Genomic DNA, 24,218 nt, shown 5'->3' with positions numbered 1-24,218 from the left:
GACCAGAGAAAGTAGAGAAAACAAACCATTAGGAGGTGAAAGAGGTGTGCAAAGCAGGAGGTGGGAGGGACAAAGATAGATTACACCTTCTTTAGAGTTATGTTGAGGTTCCCTGTTCTTGCTAATGAAAAGGATCTCCTTTGGCACATAGGATGCTAGGCACTGAAAGGAATTTATTTAGTTGGCAAAGGAGGTGAAGATCCAGTTTTACCAGACCATAAAAAAATGACAATGTAACCAAAGTGACTTCTGACATGTTGGTGTTGATGGCTTACTTAGGCTATTTCAGAAACCTTATTTACATGTGGAAGCGAAAGGAAATTCCAGGATTTTTTACTATGTGCATGGGATCTTCAATGCACATTTAATCTCACAAGAGCTTTGAGAGAGGAAGCTGGCAGGTGTCAGCTCATTATTTTCATTGCTCTCCTCTCTCCCTCTTAAATAATAAAAGAAAGCATGCTTTCTCCATCCACCTTCCTAGGTGCCTCTCAATGATGACCTCATTGTCCGTAGTGGATATAGCAGTGGCTTGGCTACAGTGCATGTAAGTATTTCATTCAGAACTGACTTATTTGGGAGTTATGTGCATGCATTAAGTAACATAAAATAACTTTTTTTGCCACAAGTTAAAAAAAATCTGTGCTCTGGTAACTATGACTTAAGTGGGATTCATTTATCTAATTCTTTTTAGATATCTTAGTAGCTGTCCTCACAATTTCTTTTTGAAAATGGCTATTTTCAAACCTTGTAAGTATATAGTCTGTATATAATTATACGTACAAAGTTGGGCAAAAGTAGGTTTATAATTCCTTGTATGGAAAATAATATAACAATTAATAACTAATAATACAAGAATAAACAGTTTCACATACTCACAACTGTAAACCTACTTTTGCCCCACCCTATATATTATGAAGGTATAATTTTGTGTTTACATATGTATATGTATATTGTACATATATAATATTATGCTTACATATGTATATGCATACACATGTATTCATGTTTTCTATGATTAGTAACATAGTCACATCTTATTTATACAGCATCATTGGGGATTGATATATATATATGTAAGGGCTTAAGTTTCTTTTATTTTAGCTATAGACTACATAGACATTCGTAAACAGCTTAGGAAAACTTGCCACTAAATGACTACAATAAAATGAAATATGTGTTCTGAGCATAAATTAACATTCTATTGATTATTTTAATTATACTTTTATCTTTAACTAGAGGCCCAGTGGACAAATTTGTGCTCAGGTGGGGTCTGGCTGACCCTCCCCGATCAGGGCCGATCGGGGCTGGGCTGGCCTGGAGAAGGGGCTGTGGGAGGTTTTCCACCAGCCCTGCCCCCAATCGGGACCCAATCAGAGTGGGCCAATGGGGGGGAGGGGCCGCAGGAGGTTGGCTGGCCGCAGTGCACATTGTAGCGATTGGTCATTCTGGTCATTCTGTTCTTTCTGGTTGCTTGGCTTTTATATATATATATACACACATACACATACACACACATATATACACACATACACACACACACACACACACACACACAGATACTAGAGGCTCGGTGCACGAATTCGTGCACTGGTGGGGTCCAGCCAGCCTGCCCCCGATAACGGTCATCGGGGATGGACTGGCTGGGTGGGGTGAGGGGCCATGGGCAGGGCTGGCTGGGGCAAGAGGCCACGGGCAGTTTGCCAGCCGGCCCCGTCCATGATCGGGGTATGGGCACCCACTCGGGGGTGGGGCCGGCAGGGGTGAGGGGCTGTGGGTGGTTTGCTGGCCAGCCCCGCCCCTGATCAGAATGGGGGCACCCGCTCAGGGGCAGGGCCGGCCAGGGGGAGGGGCCACAGGCGTTCCAGTCATTCCGCCGTTCGGTCAATTTGCATATTATCCTTTTATTATATAGGATACATTGATTCTTTCAAAGACTGTTTATCAGATTGCATGCGCAGGGCATGGATTGTCCACTTTCTATCACTTCTAGTTGCTTCAATAAACCTACTTCTGGCAGCAACCCTTCCCATCCATACACACCCATAATTTCTTGTTTACCATGGTGGTATGTGGACAAGGAGAAAATCACACTTTCTTGTACTGTTATGTGTAAAATTGGAGTGTACAAGCTCAAAGATGAACATCTTAGGAAGAGTGAGTTGCTCAGATTTAACTGCATAGAATTTGGACCAAGATTCTGCCTGGCAGTTTTTGCTTAATTTGGGCTTCTCAGCTGTTTCAGGTTGTGGAGTTTGCCAGAAGTCCAGCTGCTGGGAAAATGGGTCTTGATTGTACACCATTTGCACTGGATTTTGAAAATGATACTTCAAGCATCCCATTTACAACAGCAGTCCTACCAGAATACCTTTTACACTTTCCCACTTTAAATATAATCTTGTTTACTTGTCCCAATGCAGGTAGCAACTGTGGTTCACAAAATTGGTACCTCTGAAGAATTTTGCAGCTTTCATTTGAAAATTGACGCCCAGGACATGGACGGTAAAACAGCATGATTTACACTATAATTTTGCCTAAGCATAAAGAGTGACTTAGAGCTTCACTGAATGGGAAAATGTACTGGCCCCAAAATAAAAATTTCCTCGTCAAATTCTTTAGCAGATTGACATCAGAGTAAACATTACCGCCATTTATTATAATAGAAATAACTCCTTAATAATAGTTAGAAACTGGTATTAAGTAACAATAACTAAGCTAAAAGTATGCATTATTGATCAAGAAATTGTTTTGACTAATTTACTCTTTAAGGATGCTAATTTCAGATATTTGAATTTCTGTTACTTTAGTGTCAATGTTCCTTTCTAGGACCCTGAATTTCCCTATCATCCTGTTGGATTTCCACCCCTTACCCTTTCTGTATTCCAAGGGTTCTGACAAATACACATTTCTCTGCCTCCATCTTCAATTTGGCCTCTCCAGTACTTATGGCCTTTTATTAATGTACCCTTTCTTCTATGTGTGGCCTTCATATCCCTCGTCTGGTGGGTTGGTTCTCCCTTTTCAGTCCAAAAGCGAGTCCACATGCACACTCCAGTCCTCCTCTAAGCGTGACCCCAGGGTTAGGGTGTGTGCTACTCCTCTGTCCTGATGGCTTTCCTGTGTGGCTCAGAGGCCTCTTCCTACACAAAACCTTCCAACTACCCATGAATCCAGGCATCTGCTTTTTCTCCTACAACCTCCCCCAAGCATGTTACCAATACATATTTACCTTAAATGACTCCTTCCTTAAATTATAAGTTATTTGAGAGCAACATATTGTTCTAATGATTTAAAGACTTCTTGGTATTGTCAGTAGCCATGAATTTTCATTAAAATCACCACAGGTGCCAACTTCCAAATCACAAATAACTTTTAAGTGTGTTCAGAGACCTGCTCATTAATGATTCTGTTCAGATGAGTTCAAAACAGTTAAAAACAGCTTATTCTCCTTTTTGTTTGTTTGCTTGTTTGTGTGTTGTGTGTGCCAGCATCCAACTTCAGAGACACCTCGGAATACAAGCGCCTAGTAGCATGTGCCAGGTGAGCGCATTTCCACAGAAGGAACTGTAGACTTCAAGATCTCACATTTACCATTATATTATTGCTCTACATCTTTTTGAATTTTAAGGTGCAAAGTTGTTCACTTGTTCACATGTAGAACATAACAGGTATTTTTAAATAGCTATTTACTATACAGACGAGTTTCATTTTTTGCTCATATATAGTTTTTCCTCCTGTTTTTGGCCATTTTCTAATTCAAACACTCTAAATTTTTTTTGTAAACTGGGGACAGAATGTTCAAAAAAGCCAGATGGAATATGCTTTTGGCTCTGTGATGCTGAAGTTACATTGGATAAGTAACTGTGTAGTACTGAATCATGTGAAGAATTCTTTGCCTCCTAATATTCTCTCTCCTGATTAAAAAAAAATGCCAGCACACAGTTTCTGTGTTCAGAGGGCCTCTTTCGTGTACTTAGCTTTTTACAACATCTCTGTTGCATTCATAAGAAAAGAAAAAAGGGATTTTATTTCTCTCCTTCTCTTGGAACAAAATGCCTTTGGGAAAGTATGCTGTCTTTGGCAGCAGGCAAAGGGCTTCTTGAAAGAAAGGTTTCTGTTCTGTGGTTGAAACCGTCACCATGGTAATCAGTCATCAAGGCTCCAGCAACTTTTCATAGAAACTTTCCTTTCAGGAGGCCCCTTTCCATCCTGTTGACAAAGTATTTGCATCTGTGAGCAAGAGTTCTCTGCTTCTGGTGACACTCACCCATCCAATTAGGGACACGTCCAGATGTCATATTACATCCCAAGTTGCTTTATATTCTGTTTAAATTGTTAACTTGGTGAGGAATGGAGTTAAATTTTTATAAACCAGAAATCTTACAATATTTTAAATTATTATGGTAAATAATACATCTAGAACTTTAAATAGGGTCTGCTTCATATATGCTCTATGAAGTGTGATTGGGGACCAGAGATCCTCTGCCAACTCACTAACTCAAATACCTCCCATTTCACTAATACTTATTCCTTTAGGTGAGATCAATTCATTTTCCCTCTTATAAAGCTGGTTTCCCAGTTTCTTCCTTTAATCCTGTTCTTCCAACCTCTACTCTTCCCCCCACCCCTCACCTGAGGATATGTTTATTGATGAGCGAGAGAGAGAGAGAGAGAGAGAGAGAGAGAGACAGACATTGATTATTGCCTCCTCTGTGTGCCCTGACCAGGGATGGAACCCACAACCTAGGTTGGTGCCCTGTCCAGGAAACAACCCCACAACCTTTTTGGTGTATGGGACAATGCTCCAACCAATTGAGCCACCTGGTCAGGGCCCAAGCTCTACTCTTGAATGTCCAGCTACCTCTGAAGCACCTTGAGGTGAAGCTAGAACCTGGAATCAATCTTTGCAGAACCACATTATGCCCCTGTCCCCAGTCTCAGACCCACCAGCTTGCTCATTTTTAATCTTCTAACTCTACTTAAAACTTTGGAATTTTAAAGATAAATTTAAAACACAAGTCTATACTTCTTCATAGTTAATTTTAGAAATAAGAAAATGAGCTCTAAAATGGGAAGATGGTTTTGGAAAACTCTCATCAGAACTGGGTTAAAACCCAAGTTTCCTGAATCCCCATTTCAGCGTTCTTTTCTCTCTTACCAGAAAAAAACCCCCACAAAACAGCAAATCTTCCATTTTATTCCCTTTGCTTTACTCCTTAGATGTTCCACAAGCACAATTCCTAGACAAAGGATAGTCCTTAAAACATTTTTTATGGCAGAATAGTATTCCATTGTGTAAATGTACCACAGCTTTTTATCCACTCATCTATTGATGAACACTTGGGCTGCTTCCACATCTTGGCTACTGTAAATACCACTGCAAAAAACATAGAAGTACACATATTCTTTTGAATTAGTGTTTCATGTTTCTTTGGATAAATTCCCAAAAGTGGAATCGCTGGGACATAAGTCAGTTCCATTTTTAGTTTTTTGAGATAACTCCATAATGCTTTCTACAGTGGCTGCACCAATCTGCATTCCCAACAACAGCACACAAGGGTTCCATTTTCTCCACATCCTTACCAACACTTTTACCCTTTGCAACAGCATGGATGGACCTGGAGAACATTATGCTAAGTGAAATAAACCAGTCAGAGAAAGACAAGTACCATATGATTTCACTCATATGTGGAATTTCATGAACAAACTGAACTACCACGCCAAATAGAGACAGACTCATAGAGAGTAGGCAGACAGCTCTGGTGGGGAGATTGAGAAAAAAAAAAAAGAAAAGAAAAAAGAGGACTCATGGACATGGACAACAGTGTGGTGATTGCAGAAGTGGGAGGGAGGTGGGTCGAAGTGGAAAAGGGCATAGAAGGGATAAACAGTGATGGGGGAAAAAAACATACATTTTTTTAAAAATAAATCGCCTTTTGTGGAAAATTTAGAAAATAGAGAAACGCATGGAAAAGAAATAATCACACTTGTAATCTCACAATGCAGAAAAAATAGCTGCTAATATTTTAGTATATTTCCTTCCAGTATTTTCCTGACCATGCTTATTGAGTCTTTTTACAATATACAACTAATTTTCTTCTTTGAATATGCTCTGTTAGATAAAGAACTAAAATGAGAACTAAAATGCAGCTCTGAGGTGAACCAGTAATGTAACTGATCTTCAGTCGGGTGCCTTACTCTCACCCTCAGTTTCCTCAAGTAGTTAAGAGCTTGGACTGAATGGTTTTTATGAATTCTACCATCTCTATTGAGATTATTAGTGAAGTGAGTAAAGAGTTACTATAGAGCAGCGGTTCTCAACCTGTGGGTCGCGACCCCTTTGGGGGTCGAACGACCCTTTCACAGGGGTTGCCTAAGACCATAGGAAAACACATATATAATTACATATTGTTTTTGTGATTAATCACTATGCTTTAATTATGTTCAATTTGTAACAATGAAATTGGAGGTCACCACAACATGAGGAACTGTATTAAAGGGTCACGGCATTAGGAAGGTTGAGAACCACTGCTATAGATGATTAAAAGGCCTCTTGAAACTAAAAATTCAGAGATTGACATGCATATGTTGTGGTGGAGATCCAACTTTGAAAATGAAAGCCTATCAAGGAACGTAGCCTTTTCTTAAAGAATCTTATCTATTTATTTACTCCATTTTATAATCTCTAATTATTTTAGCTACAAACACAGTAAAGAAGAATCATCATCCGGGTCCTCCCATGCAGTGATGGATATCTCTTTGCCTACTGGAGTCAATGCAAACACAGAAGACTTAAGAGCTGTAAATCTTTTTGTATATTGTTATGAATTCTTGGTTTTCTTTACTGCATTATTTTACAAAGATATTTCCTCTAACTCAAATATGTCACTTTCAAAGAATCACCCAGAATATTCTTTCCAAACCAACAACCTACCTAAATTTTGATTTTTCAGTGAAGTTATTGCTGGTGTAAATGAGTTCTTGCAGTGCAGTGAGAAAAGAATTTCAAAGGCACACGTGTGGGAGAAATTTAATAGTGGCAAGATTTATTGGAATGAAGGGATACAACAAGCCCTTATGGATGTAGAGCAAGCATGTCAAACTCTAAGGCTAACACGGGCCAAATAAACAAGGCATGCTACTTGCGGGCCGCTAGTTAGACATGCTTGATGTAGAGGGTGGGCAGGCTTTAACAACAACTGCTCCGAGAGCCTTGATAATCTTCCATATATTTTCTTGGTTTTCAGAAGGAGCAGGCCTGCTTTCATCTCTCCAATCTACTTCCTGGGTTTTCCAGGCTTGGGTTGGTCCCTCCTCCTAACCAATTCCTTTCCTGGATCTTCTGGCATTCCATGCCCTTATCCAATCTGATTCTTTTCCCAGATTTTCCCAGGCTAGACTCCACCCCTTTATAGTTCATTTAGCTCCTACTGCAAGTGCTCCAAAGTTCTGCAGTCATCTGGTTTCTACTGTGCATGAACTTTCCTTTCCCTTCGCCATCTTGGCTTCTACTGCATATACGCCTAGTGACCTGCCTTATTTATCCCTCCCTCAGTAATCCGGGCTACCTTCCTGCTTCAGAGTGAATCAGGCTTAATGTCCAATTCAACTCCCTAGTGAATCAGGCTTAATGTCTGATTTCATTTGCTCCCTTTTCTAACTAACTCACTATCTATGCTAACAAAGTGAGGACATATATTTCCATGGCACAAAAACTGTGAGTACATGTGATAGCATGTTCCAACTTTTTCAAGAGGAGGAGCCCCACTTTTTTTAATAGTGGTTTATGTCACCATTATCTAACATCTCATTACCGGGTGAATGCATTTAAACAAAAAGATCATAAAATTAAATTCAAGCTTTTCTCTTTCCTCCCTTAGCTTGTAGAAGGGGTGGATCAAGTATTAACTGACTACCAAATCAAAGATGGGCATGTTATTCTGCAACTGAATTCGGTAAGTTCCACCTCCCATCATTCTTTATTTACTATTACTATTCAAAATGTACAAGCTAAAATATTATCAGTTTCTTCTCTCTCATAATTTCATTAAACCTTGAATTTGCCAAACAGATTCCTTCCAATGAGTTTGTTTGCGTTCGATTTCGGATAGTTGAACTTTTTCAAGTTGGGTTTCTGAATCCTGCTACTTTCACAGTGTATGAATACCACAGACCAGGTAACCAACTCTACTCTGAAATTTCTCCAGAGGACTACTTTGTATTCATTACAGAACCATTAGAAATCCACTAGAGGCCTGTAAATGTTATATATTGCCTCTTGAGGACTTACTCTTCACAAAAGTCCCAACTTACACATACAAACTACAGCATGACTTTGAGCAAATCATTTCCCCTCTCTGGCCCTTCATTTCTTCATTTTAAAAAATAACTGGATTAGTTTGCTCCCAGTTCTTTTATTTTTTCTTTTTGTTTGTTAATCCTTATATGAGGATAGTTTTCCCATTGATTTTCAGAGAGAATGGAAAGGAAGGAAGATAGGAGGGTGGGAGGAAGAGAGGGAGGGAGGGAGAGGGAAGGGAGGGAGGGAGGATAAAACCAGCAACCCACACCCTTGACCAGAAATTGAACCTGGAACCCTTCGGTGCGTGGGGCAACACTCTCTAACCACTGAGAACTTCAGCCAGGGCAGATTATTCCCAGCTTTTAAATTATTTGCCTCATTTTCATTGAACCTCTCCTTTTTAGAGAAGTCCATTTAGTCTACAACTTCGTAAATTCTCTCAGAATCAACTTCTACTCCAACTATATTCTCATCATATTTTGCAGAGAACTCTATTAGAGTAGTTGCCACATTCACATTGCATTGTAGTTATTTGTTTGCATATCTTTCTCACCAGCCCCAGATGGAATGTTTTCATCTGTTGTGTCCCTAGTATCTAACACAGTGTCAGGTACATAATGTGTATTGATAAATGTTGAATGAATGGCCCACATTTGGCCACTTCTGAGAATATTAAGTGATTGGAGAGCTCTCTGATTCACAAGACAGATGACTCCACTTTGGACAGTTATACGTCTTAGAAAAATTTTAGAGTGAACCAAACTCTGACACCCATTCATTCTAGTTTTAACTACTGAAATCACATAGAACATACTTAACCCCACCTCCCCTTCAGAAATAAAACACACACACACACACACACACACACACACACACACACACACACACTTGTTTTCTTCTCCAGCCTAGACAATTATAATTCTTTCAATAGACTCTCATGTAACATAGTATATTTCCTTTCATTCATGGAAGCACCAAATATTTTCATTCTAAGAAATGAATATTGAACAGTAAAATTTCAAGCACAAAAGGGAAGATCATTTTGAGGGGCCATGCTAGAATAACCAATTCAAAATTTAACCACCATGAGCCTTACCTACCAAAGAAGGTTTTGGAATTGGTGATCTCCAAGACACCACGGGCGAGATTCACAGGGTGGTAAATGTGTTGTACACTGACCAAGCCCCCTCTCCTAACCATGCTTTCATTGCCACAGATAAAAAGTGCACCATATTTTATAGTACCTCCAATAGCCAACTTCAGAAAGTCTGTGAAGGAGCAACGTGCAAATGTGTAGAAGGTAAATGTCATTTAACATGTTTAGGATGTATGCGTGTTTAAAGCAGCCACTCATAATCTGGTGCTATTCTGGGAGAAGCTATCTGACAAACTGTGGTATATCAGAAATAAAAATGCAATCTCTGATAATTGAAAGCTGATGCCTTGAGCACTATAAAGCTACTTCTCAACAACTTCTGAACAACCTGATGTTTTCTACGGTACAGATAGTTGTTCACTATTAGAGGGATAACAGGATGTGAAATTCTTACTTTTCACCTGGTCTTTCTCATGTAATAGGTCCACAACTTTACAGAATAGAGGCTCCCCTTTCTTTCCCTTGTTCCTCCCCAGTCAATGAATTCTCCCTTCAATCTTTTATAAATCCAAGACAGCCTTCTTGGCCAAGAAAAAGACCCAGAACTCACAAATAATCAACTGACTCCATGAGGGTTGGGGTTGGTTTGGTTTTATTTTGTTTTTCCAAATCTTTAATCTCTATATATAAAAGCCTAAGTGACCATTATGACTGAAAGACTGGAACGACCAGTCGACCGGTCGCTATGACACACACTGACCACCAGAGGCAGACACTCAACGCAGGAGCTGCCCCTTGGCGGTCAGTGCTCTCACACAGTGGGAGCACCACTCAGCCAGAAGCCAGGCTCATGGCTGGCGAGCGCAGCTGTGGTGGCAGGAAGCGCTACCAAGCAGCAGTGGCAGTGGCAGGCACATCAGGGAGCCAGAATGAGCAGCAGCGGAGCTGCACCCTGCCCCAGCTGGGGCTCCTCCCCGGAAGTCCAACATCCCCCGAGGGGTCCCGGATTGCAAGAGGGCACAGGCCAGGCTGAGGGACCCCACCCATGCATGAATCAGTGCACCAGGCCTCTACTATGTACATATTTCTTGGGTACTTGTTGCATCATTTTATATCTGTAAATCAGTGAAGTTATCATTTTGTTCCTTCAAGGGATTTTTTATTATACTTAAAATGGGAAAATTTCCTCCATTCTTCAGTGGAAGCATCTACATTTCTGAAAAGCTGAATGTGAAGTGACTATTCATTTTAAGAATAAGTCCCATGTTCAAAATTTTGTTTTTATTTATTTTGTTTTTGCTTTATATAATGTTTCACTTTATGGAAGAGGAGAAAATAGACGGGTCTTAGGAATCTGGTATATATAAGATTATATTTGATTGTCTCAGGGCTCATGGGCACTGTGTTTACTCCCATGGAGAGTGTCTGCTTCCTTGCATTAATCTTTTACCATTTTTCACAAAATCCAGCTGACTGTGGACAAATGCAGCCAGAATTGGATTTGAAAATCTCTGCAGATACTAGAAAAGAAACAGCATGTAAACCAGAGATTGCATATGGTAAGTTCAAAAGTTTAATATATAGTTCCATTGAACATGACATTTTATGAATACAAAATCAGGAAGATCAATAACTTTATGTACTGATTATATGGATACAACAGTACATGTATTTCTTTGAAGAAAAATGACAGCAGTTTTTAGCATTAACATGCAAAGTTATTTATCCTTCAGCAAGAAACATGATTTTCATTAACAATGATGGAAGTGACGTGCACACCTAGCCAAGATACTTTACCCCCATATATCCCATTGAATTAAAGGCGCTTAAACATATTCAAAGACAATGTTTTCCAGTCTTCATCAAAGTAAATGAAAGTAAATGTTTTTTATTGATTTTTAGAAAGAGAGGGAGGAAGGGAAAGAGGGAGAGATACATCGATGTGTGAGAGAAACATAGATTGGTTGATTCTAATATGCACCCTTACCGGGGATCCAACACGCAACCCAGATATGTACTAGTATATGCCCTGGCTGGGAATCGAACCTGCAATACTTTGGTGCATGGGATGACCCTCCAACCAGCTGAGCCACCCAGCCAGGGCTCAAAGAGAATTTTTGAGAAATCACCAAGATGTAAGATTTCACTACTTACTCTATTCTTCCAGTTGATGGAGCAGAGGTGGAGACAAAAGTGGTTTTAGGGTTTGGGTGTCTTTTTTTTTAAATCTCTTCAAAGACATAGTAAAACATCAATACTAAATAATTTTAATATATATAGAATTTAAATCCATGTTTGAGACTCTCCATTTCAAAAAAAAAGCATCTCTTGGTTTTTCAGAGCTCAGCTCTAAATTAAATAAATGCCCAAGTACAGTTTTGTGTTATCTCAAGTCCCGCATGGAATTAGCTCCTTTATTTTTTATCCACACTTTCTCATGTTTATTTCTGGATATTGTACACTATCTCATATCTTTTCTTGAGGAACTTTTCATATTAACTTTGAGGTAACAGAATATTATCTTTGTTTTACTAGTGAAAAAAACTGAGGCTCAGGGAAATGAAATAATTTTCTCAAAGCCATACAGGAAGTTAAGTAGTAGAACTAGGAGGTATCCTGGTCTCCAATATGATTGCCATTATATTACACTGAATTCTCTCAATGAAAATACAACCATCAGAATGAATTTTGTGTGGTTATAGTCTTTCTTTCTTTCTAATTCATCTTCTTTCTTTTTTCTAAAGCTAAAAAGTGGCCCAACTCAGCCAACACCCACTGTAGTTTTTAAAATTAGTTTTTAAAATAGATTGAGACCTGAAGAAAATACCATATTGTTTTAGCAAACAAAAATTTCATTAAATTATTTCTTCCTTCCATTTTAGAACTATTTAAACTTTTAAATGTCAGAAACCTACTTAACACAGAGAATAAATTCAATCTTGATTTAGTTTATTACTTAAAAAAAGAAACTTAGCTGGCTCTTTGGGAGATTATCGGTTTTTACCGGAATAACAGGATAGAAACAAAATAAAATAGTAAATACATTGCTCATATCTACCATAAAGATTTATGAATCCGAAATTCAGCACAGTTTTTATTTTAAGTGACTAATTTACACAGCCTTTTCCCCCCCCCCAAAAAAAATGAGTCCATTCATTCATCTATTTTGTCTTTTCTTGAAAGTAATAAACTAAATCCAGGTTGCATTTATTCTCTGTGTTAAAATAGGTTTCTGGTATCTAGCTAGCTAGCTAGGATCTCAAAAATGGACAAAACTTTCAACCACATCAAGAGCAAAACTAAAGGATCCTTTCTCAGGCCACATGGAAGGAATGGGCCCCTTCAAGCTGGTCATTCCAGGATGGAAGTCAAACACACCATGGATTAAACATTGATGCCTGAAGAGAAACAGCATTGGGAGTGGCTTATGTCAGAGAGTTGCCAATCCAAGCAAAGATGAATCAGAAAACAGAATCCTATCAAAAACCAGAAATCAAAGCCAGTGGAAGCAAGAGAGCAAGGAGGCTCCCAAGGCTGGCCTGAATGATAACTAAAGGGTCCCCTCCGTGCTTGTGCAGAAAAGGAAGGGGCTCGTCACAGGGTCCATGAGCATGACTCCACTAATCTTACAGGATCCGAATCTGAACTTTCTGTCTAACAAAGTCTCATTTTGTTTGTTTTGTGTGCTTCTTTAATTTACTATTGTTCTTATCCTAGTCAGCCTGTTCTATAACAGTGCCCAGGGCTAATGATTCTACGTAGAATGAATCATTAGAGTAATAATCAGTAGAATCAGACTTCCAAGCCTTTGAGAAGGCTTTTTGGAAAAAATAAGATCTACCTCAGGGTAGAGAGCTGGCCATGCTTCATTTCTCATTTGTTTGACAAACTCTGGTCTCTATTGGACATGGCATTCGTGGTATTTAGCATGAACTGTTGTTGTTTTCTTTTTTTTTTTTTACCAGCTTATAAAGTTAGTATCACATCCCTCACTGAAGAAAATGTTTTTGTCAAGTATACTGCAACCCTCCTGGATGTCTACAAAGCTGGTGAGAATACTCATTCATTTTTCCATTCAACAAAGATTTAGTACTTACTATGCGCCAGACATTTTATAAGACACAGAGAATACAACTTGTATAACAAAGCCAGAGTTACTGTCTTTACCAAGTTTATATTCTATTTAGGGAGACACATTTTTTTAAAGAAAGGAAATGGGCAACTAAAATAAATAATTATTTTTGAAAACTGTCTTGGTGTAAGAAAATTTTGCAAACTTTGTTATCTCTTCACTCTGGATTCATTTTTAATATGTGTAAATTTTTAATTTATAAAAATATCAAAACACCACACACTTAATAACTTACACAAGAATTGCTGCACACTAATAATAAACCAAAATAAAAACAAACTATTTAGAATCAAGGGCAACTATGTGGTTCAAGGATAATAAATTGGTGTTTCTCCTAAAACACAGGATGCTTAGAGTAGGTGAGGATATAAACGATAAACAGATTAGTGATTGTTGACGCTGAGGTTAATTAATTATTCTCTCTTCACCTGAATAAGCTTGAAATTTTCCATAACAAAAGCCTTTTTAAAATAATGGTAAGGCACCACACAGCCACTCTGCTAACCATGACAGGGACTGAACTGGCAATTAGTACTGAGAATGTTGTTTACATGTTGCTACAACAGGAAGTCATTGGAAAAGCCCAAGAAAATTAGCTTGAACTAATGTGTGTATATTAGAATTTGTATTACTAATTAAAGTTGATTGTTTACACAGTTACTATTGTATACTATTTATCAATATATTCAGAAGTCTTTCAGGATTTACTGATTAGGATGATTCTGCCAGAGTTTGACAGCTAACTGGAAATCAGTCCTGAATATATAACAGTGAATTAGACCCAGTCTCTGCCTCAAGAAATTCCCAGCCAAGCTGAGGAGACAGACATGTGGAGCGAAATATCATGGTAGAAGTTCAAGTATAATGGGAGTAAGGGGAAGATAGATATTTTAGGTGTTCCAAGTCTTTTACATGTCTCACACTTTTTAACAAAGTTTCCCATTGCCAGCTACCAACTACTTTTTAATTTTGCTATACAACTATGGAGATTAATATTGTTCAACTAGAGAGAGGTTCTTTTAATTCCTGGTTCTGCAAGAGTAATGATAAGCAAATATCTAGTGCTTACTGTATATGTATTTCTAAGCATTTTTCATATATCAACCCATTTAATCTCACAACAGTTCTACAAGGTAGGTTTTATTGTCATGCCCGTTTATCAGATGAGGGGACTGAGCCCTTACACAAAGAGCAAAAATCATTTGTCCCAGGCCACACAGTCAGGAAGTGGCAGAGTGGGGTATAACCTAGGCACCGGAGTCTGAAACCTTAACTGTATGGACATTGTTGCTCCCCAGTAGCCATTAGTCTCCCTATATAAATTTACATGCACTAATAAATAGCCTTGAGGGACTGGAATGCTTAAGAGAGATACAATTGTGACACCATAACAGGAATGTGATAACTTTCTTTGTATGCCTCTCAGGTGAAGCTGCTGCTGAGAAAGACTCTGAAATCACCTTCATTAAAAAAGCAACCTGTGTTAATGCTAACCTGCAAAAAGGAAGGCAGTATTTAATTATGGGTAAAGAAGCTCTCCAGATAAAACACAATTTCAGTATCAAGTAAGTCACCAATATTTTGGAGTCTCTGATCTTCCCTCCAAAATTGAGTATAATTTATCCTTAAATACACTATACGTTTCTTATGTGCCCTGCTGTTAATCAAACAAACCATTAGGAGCAAAAGTGAAATAATGTGAGTTTGAAACAAAGAAATATTTAAAACCATTAGGGTAACTGAGGACTCGCTGACAGATAAACCGTGTGCCTGGGTCTGAAGATGAATCTGAGGGTGCTTATCCAAACCCCCTATACCACATCTGCTCCCTCAGTAAGTTCTCAGGCTATTCTGTTTGTAAAGAGAGAAGTGCTTATATACACTTTTTATTATCATTTAAAAAAAAATAGACATTGAAACAGATGTCGTTTCTGCCTTTAACTGTGAGAGCTCCAAGCAGCTTCATGACCAGCAGGGGCCTGTGGATCTTCCCACTGGGAGGCGAGTCCAGAAGAGTTTGGCCGACAGCCTGACCTCCCGGGACCTGAACAGCCTGAACTCAATCAAATTTGGCTCTCCTCTATCTGTGGCCATCATCACAAACGCTTCGTTTTTATTTTTTCTTGGCAGGTACATCTACCCTTTAGATTCCTCCACCTGGATTGAATATTGGCCTACAGACACAAGGTGTCCATCATGCCAAACATTTTTAGCCAATTTAGATATGTTTGCTGAAGACATCTTTTTAAATGGCTGCGAAAATCCCTGAAAAAAGTCATCGGTGTACAGTTTTCTCTATGAATTCCTGTTGTTGAAGTTTCTTCCTTTTCTTTTTTTAAACGTTCACAGCTGGACTTATTTGGAAAGCTCACTTTACTTAGAATTAGTGGCACTTCCTTTTATTAGAGAACGGTTTTAAGAGCTGTAACATTCTGAAATAACATGGCCTTGGGGGCATGGAGACAGGTACTCATTCCAAGGTTATTGGACACCAGAAGCAATAAATTGGAACATCTCCTAAAACCTACCACTCAGGAATGTTTACTGGGGACAAAAGAATAGCCCATTGAAATGTGGTATCTTAGAAAAACACGCCCTTGCTTAAAAGAAAATACCAAGGAAGAGAAAACTGATCATTAAAGCCTAACTTTGCTTTCAAAATGTGCAAAAAAGCGGAAAAGCATGTTATTTTATGCCTCACCCACACAAAGACAGGCAAATTGAGAGGTGGAGAAGGTAGCAGTAGAGAATCAAGAAGGCCTAACTTTGAAGCCCTCAGCAAACTGAGGAGGTAGGAGAGTTTGTCTTTGCCCTTCCCCTTCTGTTGCCCTCTCCTTTCCCTCTTTCAGGACCTCTAGTTTCTTCCCTTCCCTCCCAGCACATATTCATTTCCCCAGGAACTCACCCTTGCTAATAATTGTTCTCCTGGAAGATAGGCCCCAGTGCAGCAACCTGGTGAAATCAGGAATCAGGAGGCCTTTGTTGTACCCCCAACTAGATGTCTAAGCCTTCGTTTGGCTTTATAACAGAGGAATTATAACAGGATGTTCATTTAAGTGACATTTTGTAGCACATTAAAGCTCTCACACATATTCCCATTTAATGGCTCAAGCATCTCACAAGGTATAGGAATTATTATTATCCCCATTTTACATGGAGGCTCAGAAAGACGAAGCAATTTTCCCAGCCTATTAAGGGGCAGAGTCAGTGACCACATCTCAAGGCTCTCTCAGTGTAAGCACACCCCTCTTCTGCATCACTGCACCCGCCACATTGCTTGTCAGGTTTCACTTTCTAAGACTAAGACAGGATGCAGTTGGAGTTTCTCAGATGTGTATAGTTTAACCAGCCCCATTGAAATATTGCCAAGGAAGTGTGAAGATAAACTCTGGATGTAACAGTAACTGTGACTAAAATGCATTGCCTTTTTGAAAAATCTGTTTTTTTTTTTTTTACCAACCCTGCAGTGTGCCTTGTAACACTAAGATTTTCCACTTCCAGGAACTAAGGATTTATTTTTGTTAATGTCAAAGCTCACATTGTAGACACTCCCTTGGCAAAAACAACCAATGTGTCCAATATGCCTAAACTCTCTGCCAGCGAGGGGTGAGGGCCCTCCAGAGCAGGCCTGAAGTGTCGCCTGTCACCATCTTTCTGATGCAGGGTGGAGGGGACCCTGCAGTGCTCCAGGAGCACCAGAGTCTCTGAACTCTGGCAACCAGGGTTGCCTTCTCCCTGAGCACTGTGGCCAATAGGTTGGGCCACAGTGGCCTAATTCACCTACAATACAGCTGAGCTTTTAAACATCAAAGCAGACCTTTGTGAGTTAGCCTGGCACCACTTAAAAATCTGCCAGCTCCTCTTCAGCTAATTCCTATGCATTGAAACATACTTCCTTAGTGAGGCTTTTGTGTCCCTCCAAACAAGCTGGGGCCCTGCACTTCTCTTCCAAGGCACTTGCAATAACTTACTTAATCATGAATATTGTTTAGTGCGCAGCTTTTGGCTCCACTGTAAGCTCCATGTGGGTCCATTCTATTCACTATTTCCTGTGCCTGGCACAATGCTGGAAACGTTATAGGGACTCTGTGGATCCCCTACTGAGTGTGGGCATCAGAACGAGGGAGTGGAACACTAGTATCTCTTTTACCTATAGCTGTAAGAAGATATTTATAATCTTACGTTGTGAAACAGAAAACAAAACTACGTAGCATGTAAGCATCCAAATGTTGGGTATTGATTTCTTTCTGTGAATATGAAAGGAGCTCAGAGAAATGAGTGACTGAGTGAGCTGCAGGAGCTGCTGGGAGCTTCCTAGAGAAAGATGAGAGAGATCTGTGTAAGCAGAGACAGGAGGGTCTTTGTGGTTATGGAGAAAAGCATAAGGCAGGCTTCTACTGGTAATAAGGAGGAGGATTTAGGTGGTACAGGTGAACACTTCATTTTAATAGTTATATATTTATTTTAATATATATAGATGGTTCCCAACTTGTGATGGTTTGACTTAGGATTCTTCAGCTTTACAATGGTGAAAAGTGATACTCATTCAGTAGAAACCATATTTCGAATGCTGATCTTTCTCAGGTTAATGATATATAGCATAATACTAACTCATGATGCTGGACAACAGCAGCAAGCCGCAGCTCCATCAGCCACATGATCACACAGATAAATAACCGATGCTATATAGTGCACTGTGTTGCCAAAGTGTCTTGGATATTGTGTTTTGACTATGATTAAGATAGGCTAGACTAAGTAAGCCATAATGTTTGTTAAGTTAGGTATGTTAAATGCATTTTTTACTTACGATATTTTCAACTTGTGATGGATTTATCATGACATAACCTCATCATAAGTCTAGGAGCATCTATCTGTATTAGAAAAAACATAAGTAGCACATAAAAGCCAAGGTACACAATTTTCTTTTAAAATAAATTTATTTCTCAAAAAATAAATCTATTTAAGGAAAAGTTTTAAGTAAATAAAAGTATAGGTTGTTCTTAGGGCAAAAAACATGAGGTTGGCATGCACATGATTGAAGTTCAGGAAACTCAGCTTTTGTCTGGTCACATCAGACGCAGAGAACACCACAGCCTGGCTCTGAGGGCCAGGCCAGCTCCTAGGGATACCAAGGCCCAACTCCCAGTCTAGCTCCCAGCTGTCAAAGGCTCCTCTTCCCTTCCACACACCTCTGACAGCCCAGTGTTCTTCCCACCACCAAAGGAGTGGAGGTTACAGAGAAATCGATTTTTGTTCCTTGTGAAGAAGCACTTTCTTATGGCCACAATGCACACGCTTGCATACTGTTTCAGAAGCCACCATGAAAGCCCACACATGACCTTATGACTTAAAACCCCTGCCTCAGAAGCTGGGCATTCAGCAGCCAAATCTGGGAGCTTTTCAGAGACACAGAGCAACTCGGGATCCTGTTTCCAGGGGCTTTTACCTGAAAACAGATTGATTCTGCATGTGTAATGTGATGTGAGAAACCTGCTGCCAGGGACATGATCTTTAACTTTGACTGGGAGATCAAAATATTCCTTCAGGCTTCTGAATCAGAAAGAAGGGATGGAAGAAAGTGAGGAAGAAGAAAGGAAAAAATTAAGGGGAGAGAGTGGAAGAAGAGAGGAAAGAGGGAAATGGAGAAAGAGGGGGGAATTTTGTTTTAAGACAAGATGAGAACTCCATTTCTAAGAACCTTCTGGATTCTTCTCAGCTGGCAGGGTACCTGCCCTGACAGACATGTTGGCAGAAATGGATCTGTTTCTTGGAACACAGAGTCCACTCCTTCACTGTTTCCATCATTATAATCAGATTAAGTCTGTATTATGTCCACATTTGTGAGTTATATAATCCTCAAATGTCCAAACCAGGAAGAATCTAGAGCGCATCTCATCCAATTCCTTCATTTTCACCTCAGAAAACTGTGACCCAGAGGAGTGTTAGGTGGAAGGGCTAGGACACTAGCCCAAGGCCTCTGACAGCCCAGCGTTCTTTCCACCATGCAAATGAGTAGAGGTTACAGAGAAATCAGTTTTCGCTCCTTGTAAAGAAGCATTTTCTTATGGCCAGAACCATTCAAAGATAGAATAGGCCCTATCACTACCTCCTTCCAGAAATGTTGCAGGAGCCATTCAAGGTGGGAGGTTGGCCTCGATAGTGTCCCATGTCCCTTCAGCTCTAAGAGGCCATTATAGATCGTGCATGTAAAGGATGAGTGATCGTCACCATCCTTACTTTTAGGAAGGAAGCAGCTGAGGCTCCAGAAGGCTAAGTTGCGTGCTTTCACAAGAGGTAGGGCATCTTTGGGGTTCTGGGGCCCATGCCCCTAGCCTCTGAGCTGGAGGGTCTTCTCACATACTGGAAGGGTAATAATTGTCATTGTGTAACCTTAGCAAAGACTCTGCCTCTCTGGGCTTCAGCATCCCCCTCCCCAATAAGTGTGTTTCATACATGCTCTCTAAGCTGTCTCCGTGCTAGGACAGCGGGAGAGTCAGAGTGAGGCAGGTGAGGGCTCAGGTACAGGGTACTAAGGCAGTGGGAACACTGGTGTTAGTGTAGAAAAATGAAGGCAGGCAGCACTAGAGATAAATAGATTTGAAAATTGTGTCTTAAAATCATGTTCTACATTGATACAACACAATTTGTAGAACTCAATTGACAGGTCACCTTACATCCCCTCAAAGTAGAGTTGACGTTTTTTCCTGTGTGAACCTCCTATGTAGAATCACAATACTGACATGTAAAGATCCCCTAGAGATAGATCATCTAGTCAACCTCCCCCTATTTCACTGATGAGGAGACAGGCTCAGAAGAAGCAGGGACGCTCCAAGGGTCCCACAGGGAAGTCAGGGCTGGAACCAGAGTGGCAGGCTCCCTTCCCCTCATATTGGTGCCTGGTGTCTCCCCCACCAACTGGGCCAAACGGGCAAGCAGAGAACAGAACCGAAGGTGGGGTCCAAGCCTCACATTTCTTACAGATGAGATGAGAGAAATCCTAACTGTCCTGTAAAGAGGGTTTTTTGTTTGGCTGGAGTTTTGGGGTGTGTGTGTGTGTGTGTGTGTGTGTGTGTGTGTGTGTGTGTGTTTTCAGTTGGTGTTGTCGGGGGTTGATGGAAGAGGAGTTGATGCTAGGCAAGAAAAATTGGAGCTGAGGAAAAAATTGTTTGACTTAATAATTTTTTTCCAAATAGAGAATCTTTAGTAAATTAGATCCGAGACTAAACTCTAATTCTCTGAGCAGAGAATGAGAAAGGAGATATGCCCAGAGTAGGAGGAGAAAGCAGAAAGGTTTCCTGTTTTTCCTCCCCTTGCCATCTCATCACTTCTAGAGGCAAAAGGCAAAGCTATAGCCTATTCCTTAATTAATGCTGAGTGTGAAAATTAAAATGGCCCCTTGGTTTGGCATGTGCGTGTCTGTGATAGAAACAAGAAAGGAGTTATTACTGTAGGGAAATGATATGGTGAAGAGTAAGAACTCACCTCATTTGTGACCTTGGGAAAGTTCCTGAACCTCGTCAAGCCTTTCAGTTTGTCCCTCTATAAAGTAAGACTAGCATTGTCGTCTGTGAAGGGTGGTAAGAATTTGCAATAATGCCTTTGTGCCAACTCAGGGGGCAGCCAATGGCAGCTAGCTGGCTATGAGATCTCTAACTCTCATAGCTCTCCATGCCTCAGCTCTCTCTTTTGGAAATGAGGTAATACTTTCTCCTGGCTCAACTTATAGGGTTGTTGCAAGATGAAATAAGATCAAACAAATGAAAGAACTCTTAAACTGTAGAATTTTGAACAAATATGGAAATAGCATTAATAATCAAAAGCATCTTTGTGCTAAGATACCGCAGGCAGAGATCTTCTGATGTGCTCTTAAAAGACTGGGAAAGAGCCCACCATCTTAAAAAGCAACTTCCTCCAGTGTCTCAGATTTCCCTGTTAGAGCTTCATTTCATTGGTCCTGGAGGCTGTCAGTCTTGGAACAGTGCTTCACAAAGTGCAGTCTCTCACCAGCACCATACCCATGGCATGGGAGCTGCTAGAAATGCAAATTCTCAGGCCCCGCCTCATACCTACTGAATTAGAACTCTGGTAGCAGAGCCCAGAAAATTAAATGGATCTCAAGGAAAATATAGGCACATTAAAGATTAAGAAGTATTGTTTTTTAAGTATTTTTTTATTTTTCAATTACAGTCAACATACAATATTAGATTCGACGTACAATATTAGATTAGTTTCAGGTGTACAACCCAGTGATAAGACATTTATATAATTCACAAAGTGATCACCCCAATAGATCTAGTACCCATCTGACACCATACATAGTTATTACAATACTAGAGGCCTGGTGCACGACATTCGTGCATTGGGGTGGGGGTGTCCCTCAACCCAGCCTGTGCCCTTTCTCAGTCCGGGAGCCTTGGGGGATGTCTGACTGACAGCTTAGGCCCACTCGCCATTGCCACAGCACTTACCAGCTGTGAGCCTAGCTTCTGGCTGAGTGGCGCTCCCCCTGTGGGAGCACACTGACCACCAGGGGGCAGCTCCTGCATTGATCGACTGCCCCCTGGTAGTCAGTGTGCGTCATAGCGACCAGTCATTCCACTGTTAGGGTCAATTTGCATATTACCCTTTTATTATATAGGATTATTGACTATATTCCCTATGCATACTTGATGGATGAAAAAGGTAAAGGGATTAAGAAGTAAAAATTGGTAGTTACAGGATAGTCATGGGGATGTAAAGAAGTATTGTTTCAAAACTTGTAAAAATGCAAATTCTGATTCCGTGGGTCTGGGGTGGCCCAAGATTCTGCATCTCTCAGGTGATGCCTAATGTGCAGGTTTTGTACCTAACAAGGTTATAGAGTGCCCTCTGAAGTCAAGGATACCTGCATGAAGGAAAGCAGCCCTTTAACAGCCAACACCTTGGTTGAGAGTAATGGTCCTTGAAATGTATTGTCAAATAGGCCTTTCAGGAATGGATGACAGAAAAGTCTAAGGAATTCTGGGGACAAGAGAAAATACAAGGCAACAAACAGAAAGAGGTCTTAAGAAAAAAGAGGAGGAAAGAAGATGCCAAAGGAAAAGCAGGCTGCCTTTGCAAAATGTGCTCAGGGCAGGTCTGGGCACGAATTAATCTATTCACTCACTACGATCCATCTATGTGTTAGGTACCGTTCTATGTTATTTATATTCATCAACTCAGTTAATCCATAAAACAACCCAGTGAGCTTGATACTGTTATCCCCATTGTACAGAGGAGTAAACTGAGGAACGGAGAGGTTAGGTAATTTGTTCAAGGCCACTCAGCTAGTAATGTAGTGGAACCGGGATTTAGAACTCAGGCAGCCTGACTCATTAGCACTATTCTGTCTTGAATATAGTCTCTGTCTTCAGAAATCTTACAGTCCAGAGAGATATGTGAGCTAGGACTAATGACCAACACGTGGGTGATGCCTATTATGTGCCAGATATTATTTTGAGCACCTTTAAATGCATTTACTTCTTTAGCTCTTGAAGCAATTTTAAGAGACAGGGGCAGGGCACTGCTGAATGGGCCTGCCTGTATGCAGAACTGCGTAAGACAGGCCTCTTTATTCCTGGAGACCTATGAGAGAGGTGCTCGAATCTCCTAATGTTCCAAGTTCCATATCCTAAGCAGAAAATCTCCAATCCAGAGATAGCCTCTACAAAAGGTACGTTGGGGGCCAAGCCCCACATTGTGTCCTCAGCTTCCATCCCCTCACCACTTCCTTACCTGGCCTCCAGGATGAGTCTAGCTGCACTAAAGAGCAGGTGCACCTGTCCACTCTTTTGCTCACCCTGGCTCCTATAGCCAGATCCATGTTCATGCCACAGGTGGGTCCTCCTGCATGGGCCACTGCAGGCAGGCCTGGAAGGCCAGGCTGTTGCCCATCCTGACAGGCACTGGAATAGGGAGCCTACTAAGTAGGTTGGTTGCTGCTGCTACTGAACATCCTGACCCACCAAGGAGAGCAGCCCTGACCTGCCACTCTCACCACTGCCCCCTGTCCTCCCTCCCTCCCCCATAGACCAGAAATCACTGCCTTGGCGCTTGGAATTCAAAAGGTTGCCTAACAAATGAAAACTGATCTTACCTCTTTGCAAAGCAATTTGACAATACATTTCAAGAGCCAAAATATGTTTATATCCCTTAATCTAGTATCCCTTCTCCTGTTGGATTATTTATATAAAGTAAATTCCCAAAAGGGAGAGAACGAAGTGTGTACACAAAGGTCTTCTGTGCAGGATTAATTATTCATTCAATAAATATTTATTGAGTTCCTCCTATGTGCCACAGTTCTAGATGGTGTAATCAAGATAAACAAGGTCTCTGCCCTCCTGGAGATTATATTATAATTGGGGAGAAAGACAATAAATACACACATAAATGAGAATAGTAATATATTTACTAAATCCTCTGCAGAAAATTAAAGGTCTGGGATAGAGAACTGGGTGTCTGCTCCAGATTGGGTGGTCAGGGAAGGTCTTTCAAATGTCACTAAATAAGATGACATTAAAGCTGAGATTCTCATGACAAGAAGAGGCAGCCATATGAAGGCCCAGAGAGAGTATTCCAGAAAGGGAAGCTCATGGTCCAGGAAACCATAAGAAGGCTGGTGTGGCTGGGTCAAGGAAAGCAAGTGATGGAAAATGAGGTCAGGGGAATAG

At 40.4% G+C, this 24,218-nt stretch overlaps 1 protein-coding gene across 1 annotated transcript in view; it reads left to right on the top strand.

Annotated features, from left to right (window-relative positions):
• Nucleotides 1-15,865, top strand: part of C5 (complement C5) — an 83,820-nt gene extending 67,955 nt beyond the window's left edge. The window contains exons 31-41 of the mRNA XM_006091105.3: nucleotides 485-547; nucleotides 2,421-2,502; nucleotides 3,489-3,540; nucleotides 6,699-6,801; nucleotides 7,881-7,955; nucleotides 8,072-8,177; nucleotides 9,519-9,602; nucleotides 10,868-10,957; nucleotides 13,364-13,447; nucleotides 14,957-15,095; nucleotides 15,661-15,865. Of these exons, the coding sequence (XP_006091167.1) occupies nucleotides 485-547; nucleotides 2,421-2,502; nucleotides 3,489-3,540; nucleotides 6,699-6,801; nucleotides 7,881-7,955; nucleotides 8,072-8,177; nucleotides 9,519-9,602; nucleotides 10,868-10,957; nucleotides 13,364-13,447; nucleotides 14,957-15,095; nucleotides 15,661-15,799 (1,017 nt within the window). The 3' untranslated portion in view covers nucleotides 15,800-15,865. The remainder of the gene's footprint in view (nucleotides 1-484; nucleotides 548-2,420; nucleotides 2,503-3,488; nucleotides 3,541-6,698; nucleotides 6,802-7,880; nucleotides 7,956-8,071; nucleotides 8,178-9,518; nucleotides 9,603-10,867; nucleotides 10,958-13,363; nucleotides 13,448-14,956; nucleotides 15,096-15,660) is intronic.
• Nucleotides 15,866-24,218: the final 8,353 nt, after the last annotated feature.

This window comes from Myotis lucifugus, unplaced genomic scaffold (genome assembly GCF_000147115.1).
Source record: "Myotis lucifugus unplaced genomic scaffold, Myoluc2.0 scaffold_87, whole genome shotgun sequence".
NCBI lineage: Eukaryota > Metazoa > Chordata > Mammalia > Chiroptera > Vespertilionidae > Myotis > Myotis lucifugus.
This window is presented reverse-complemented; position numbering and strand designations above follow the sequence as displayed.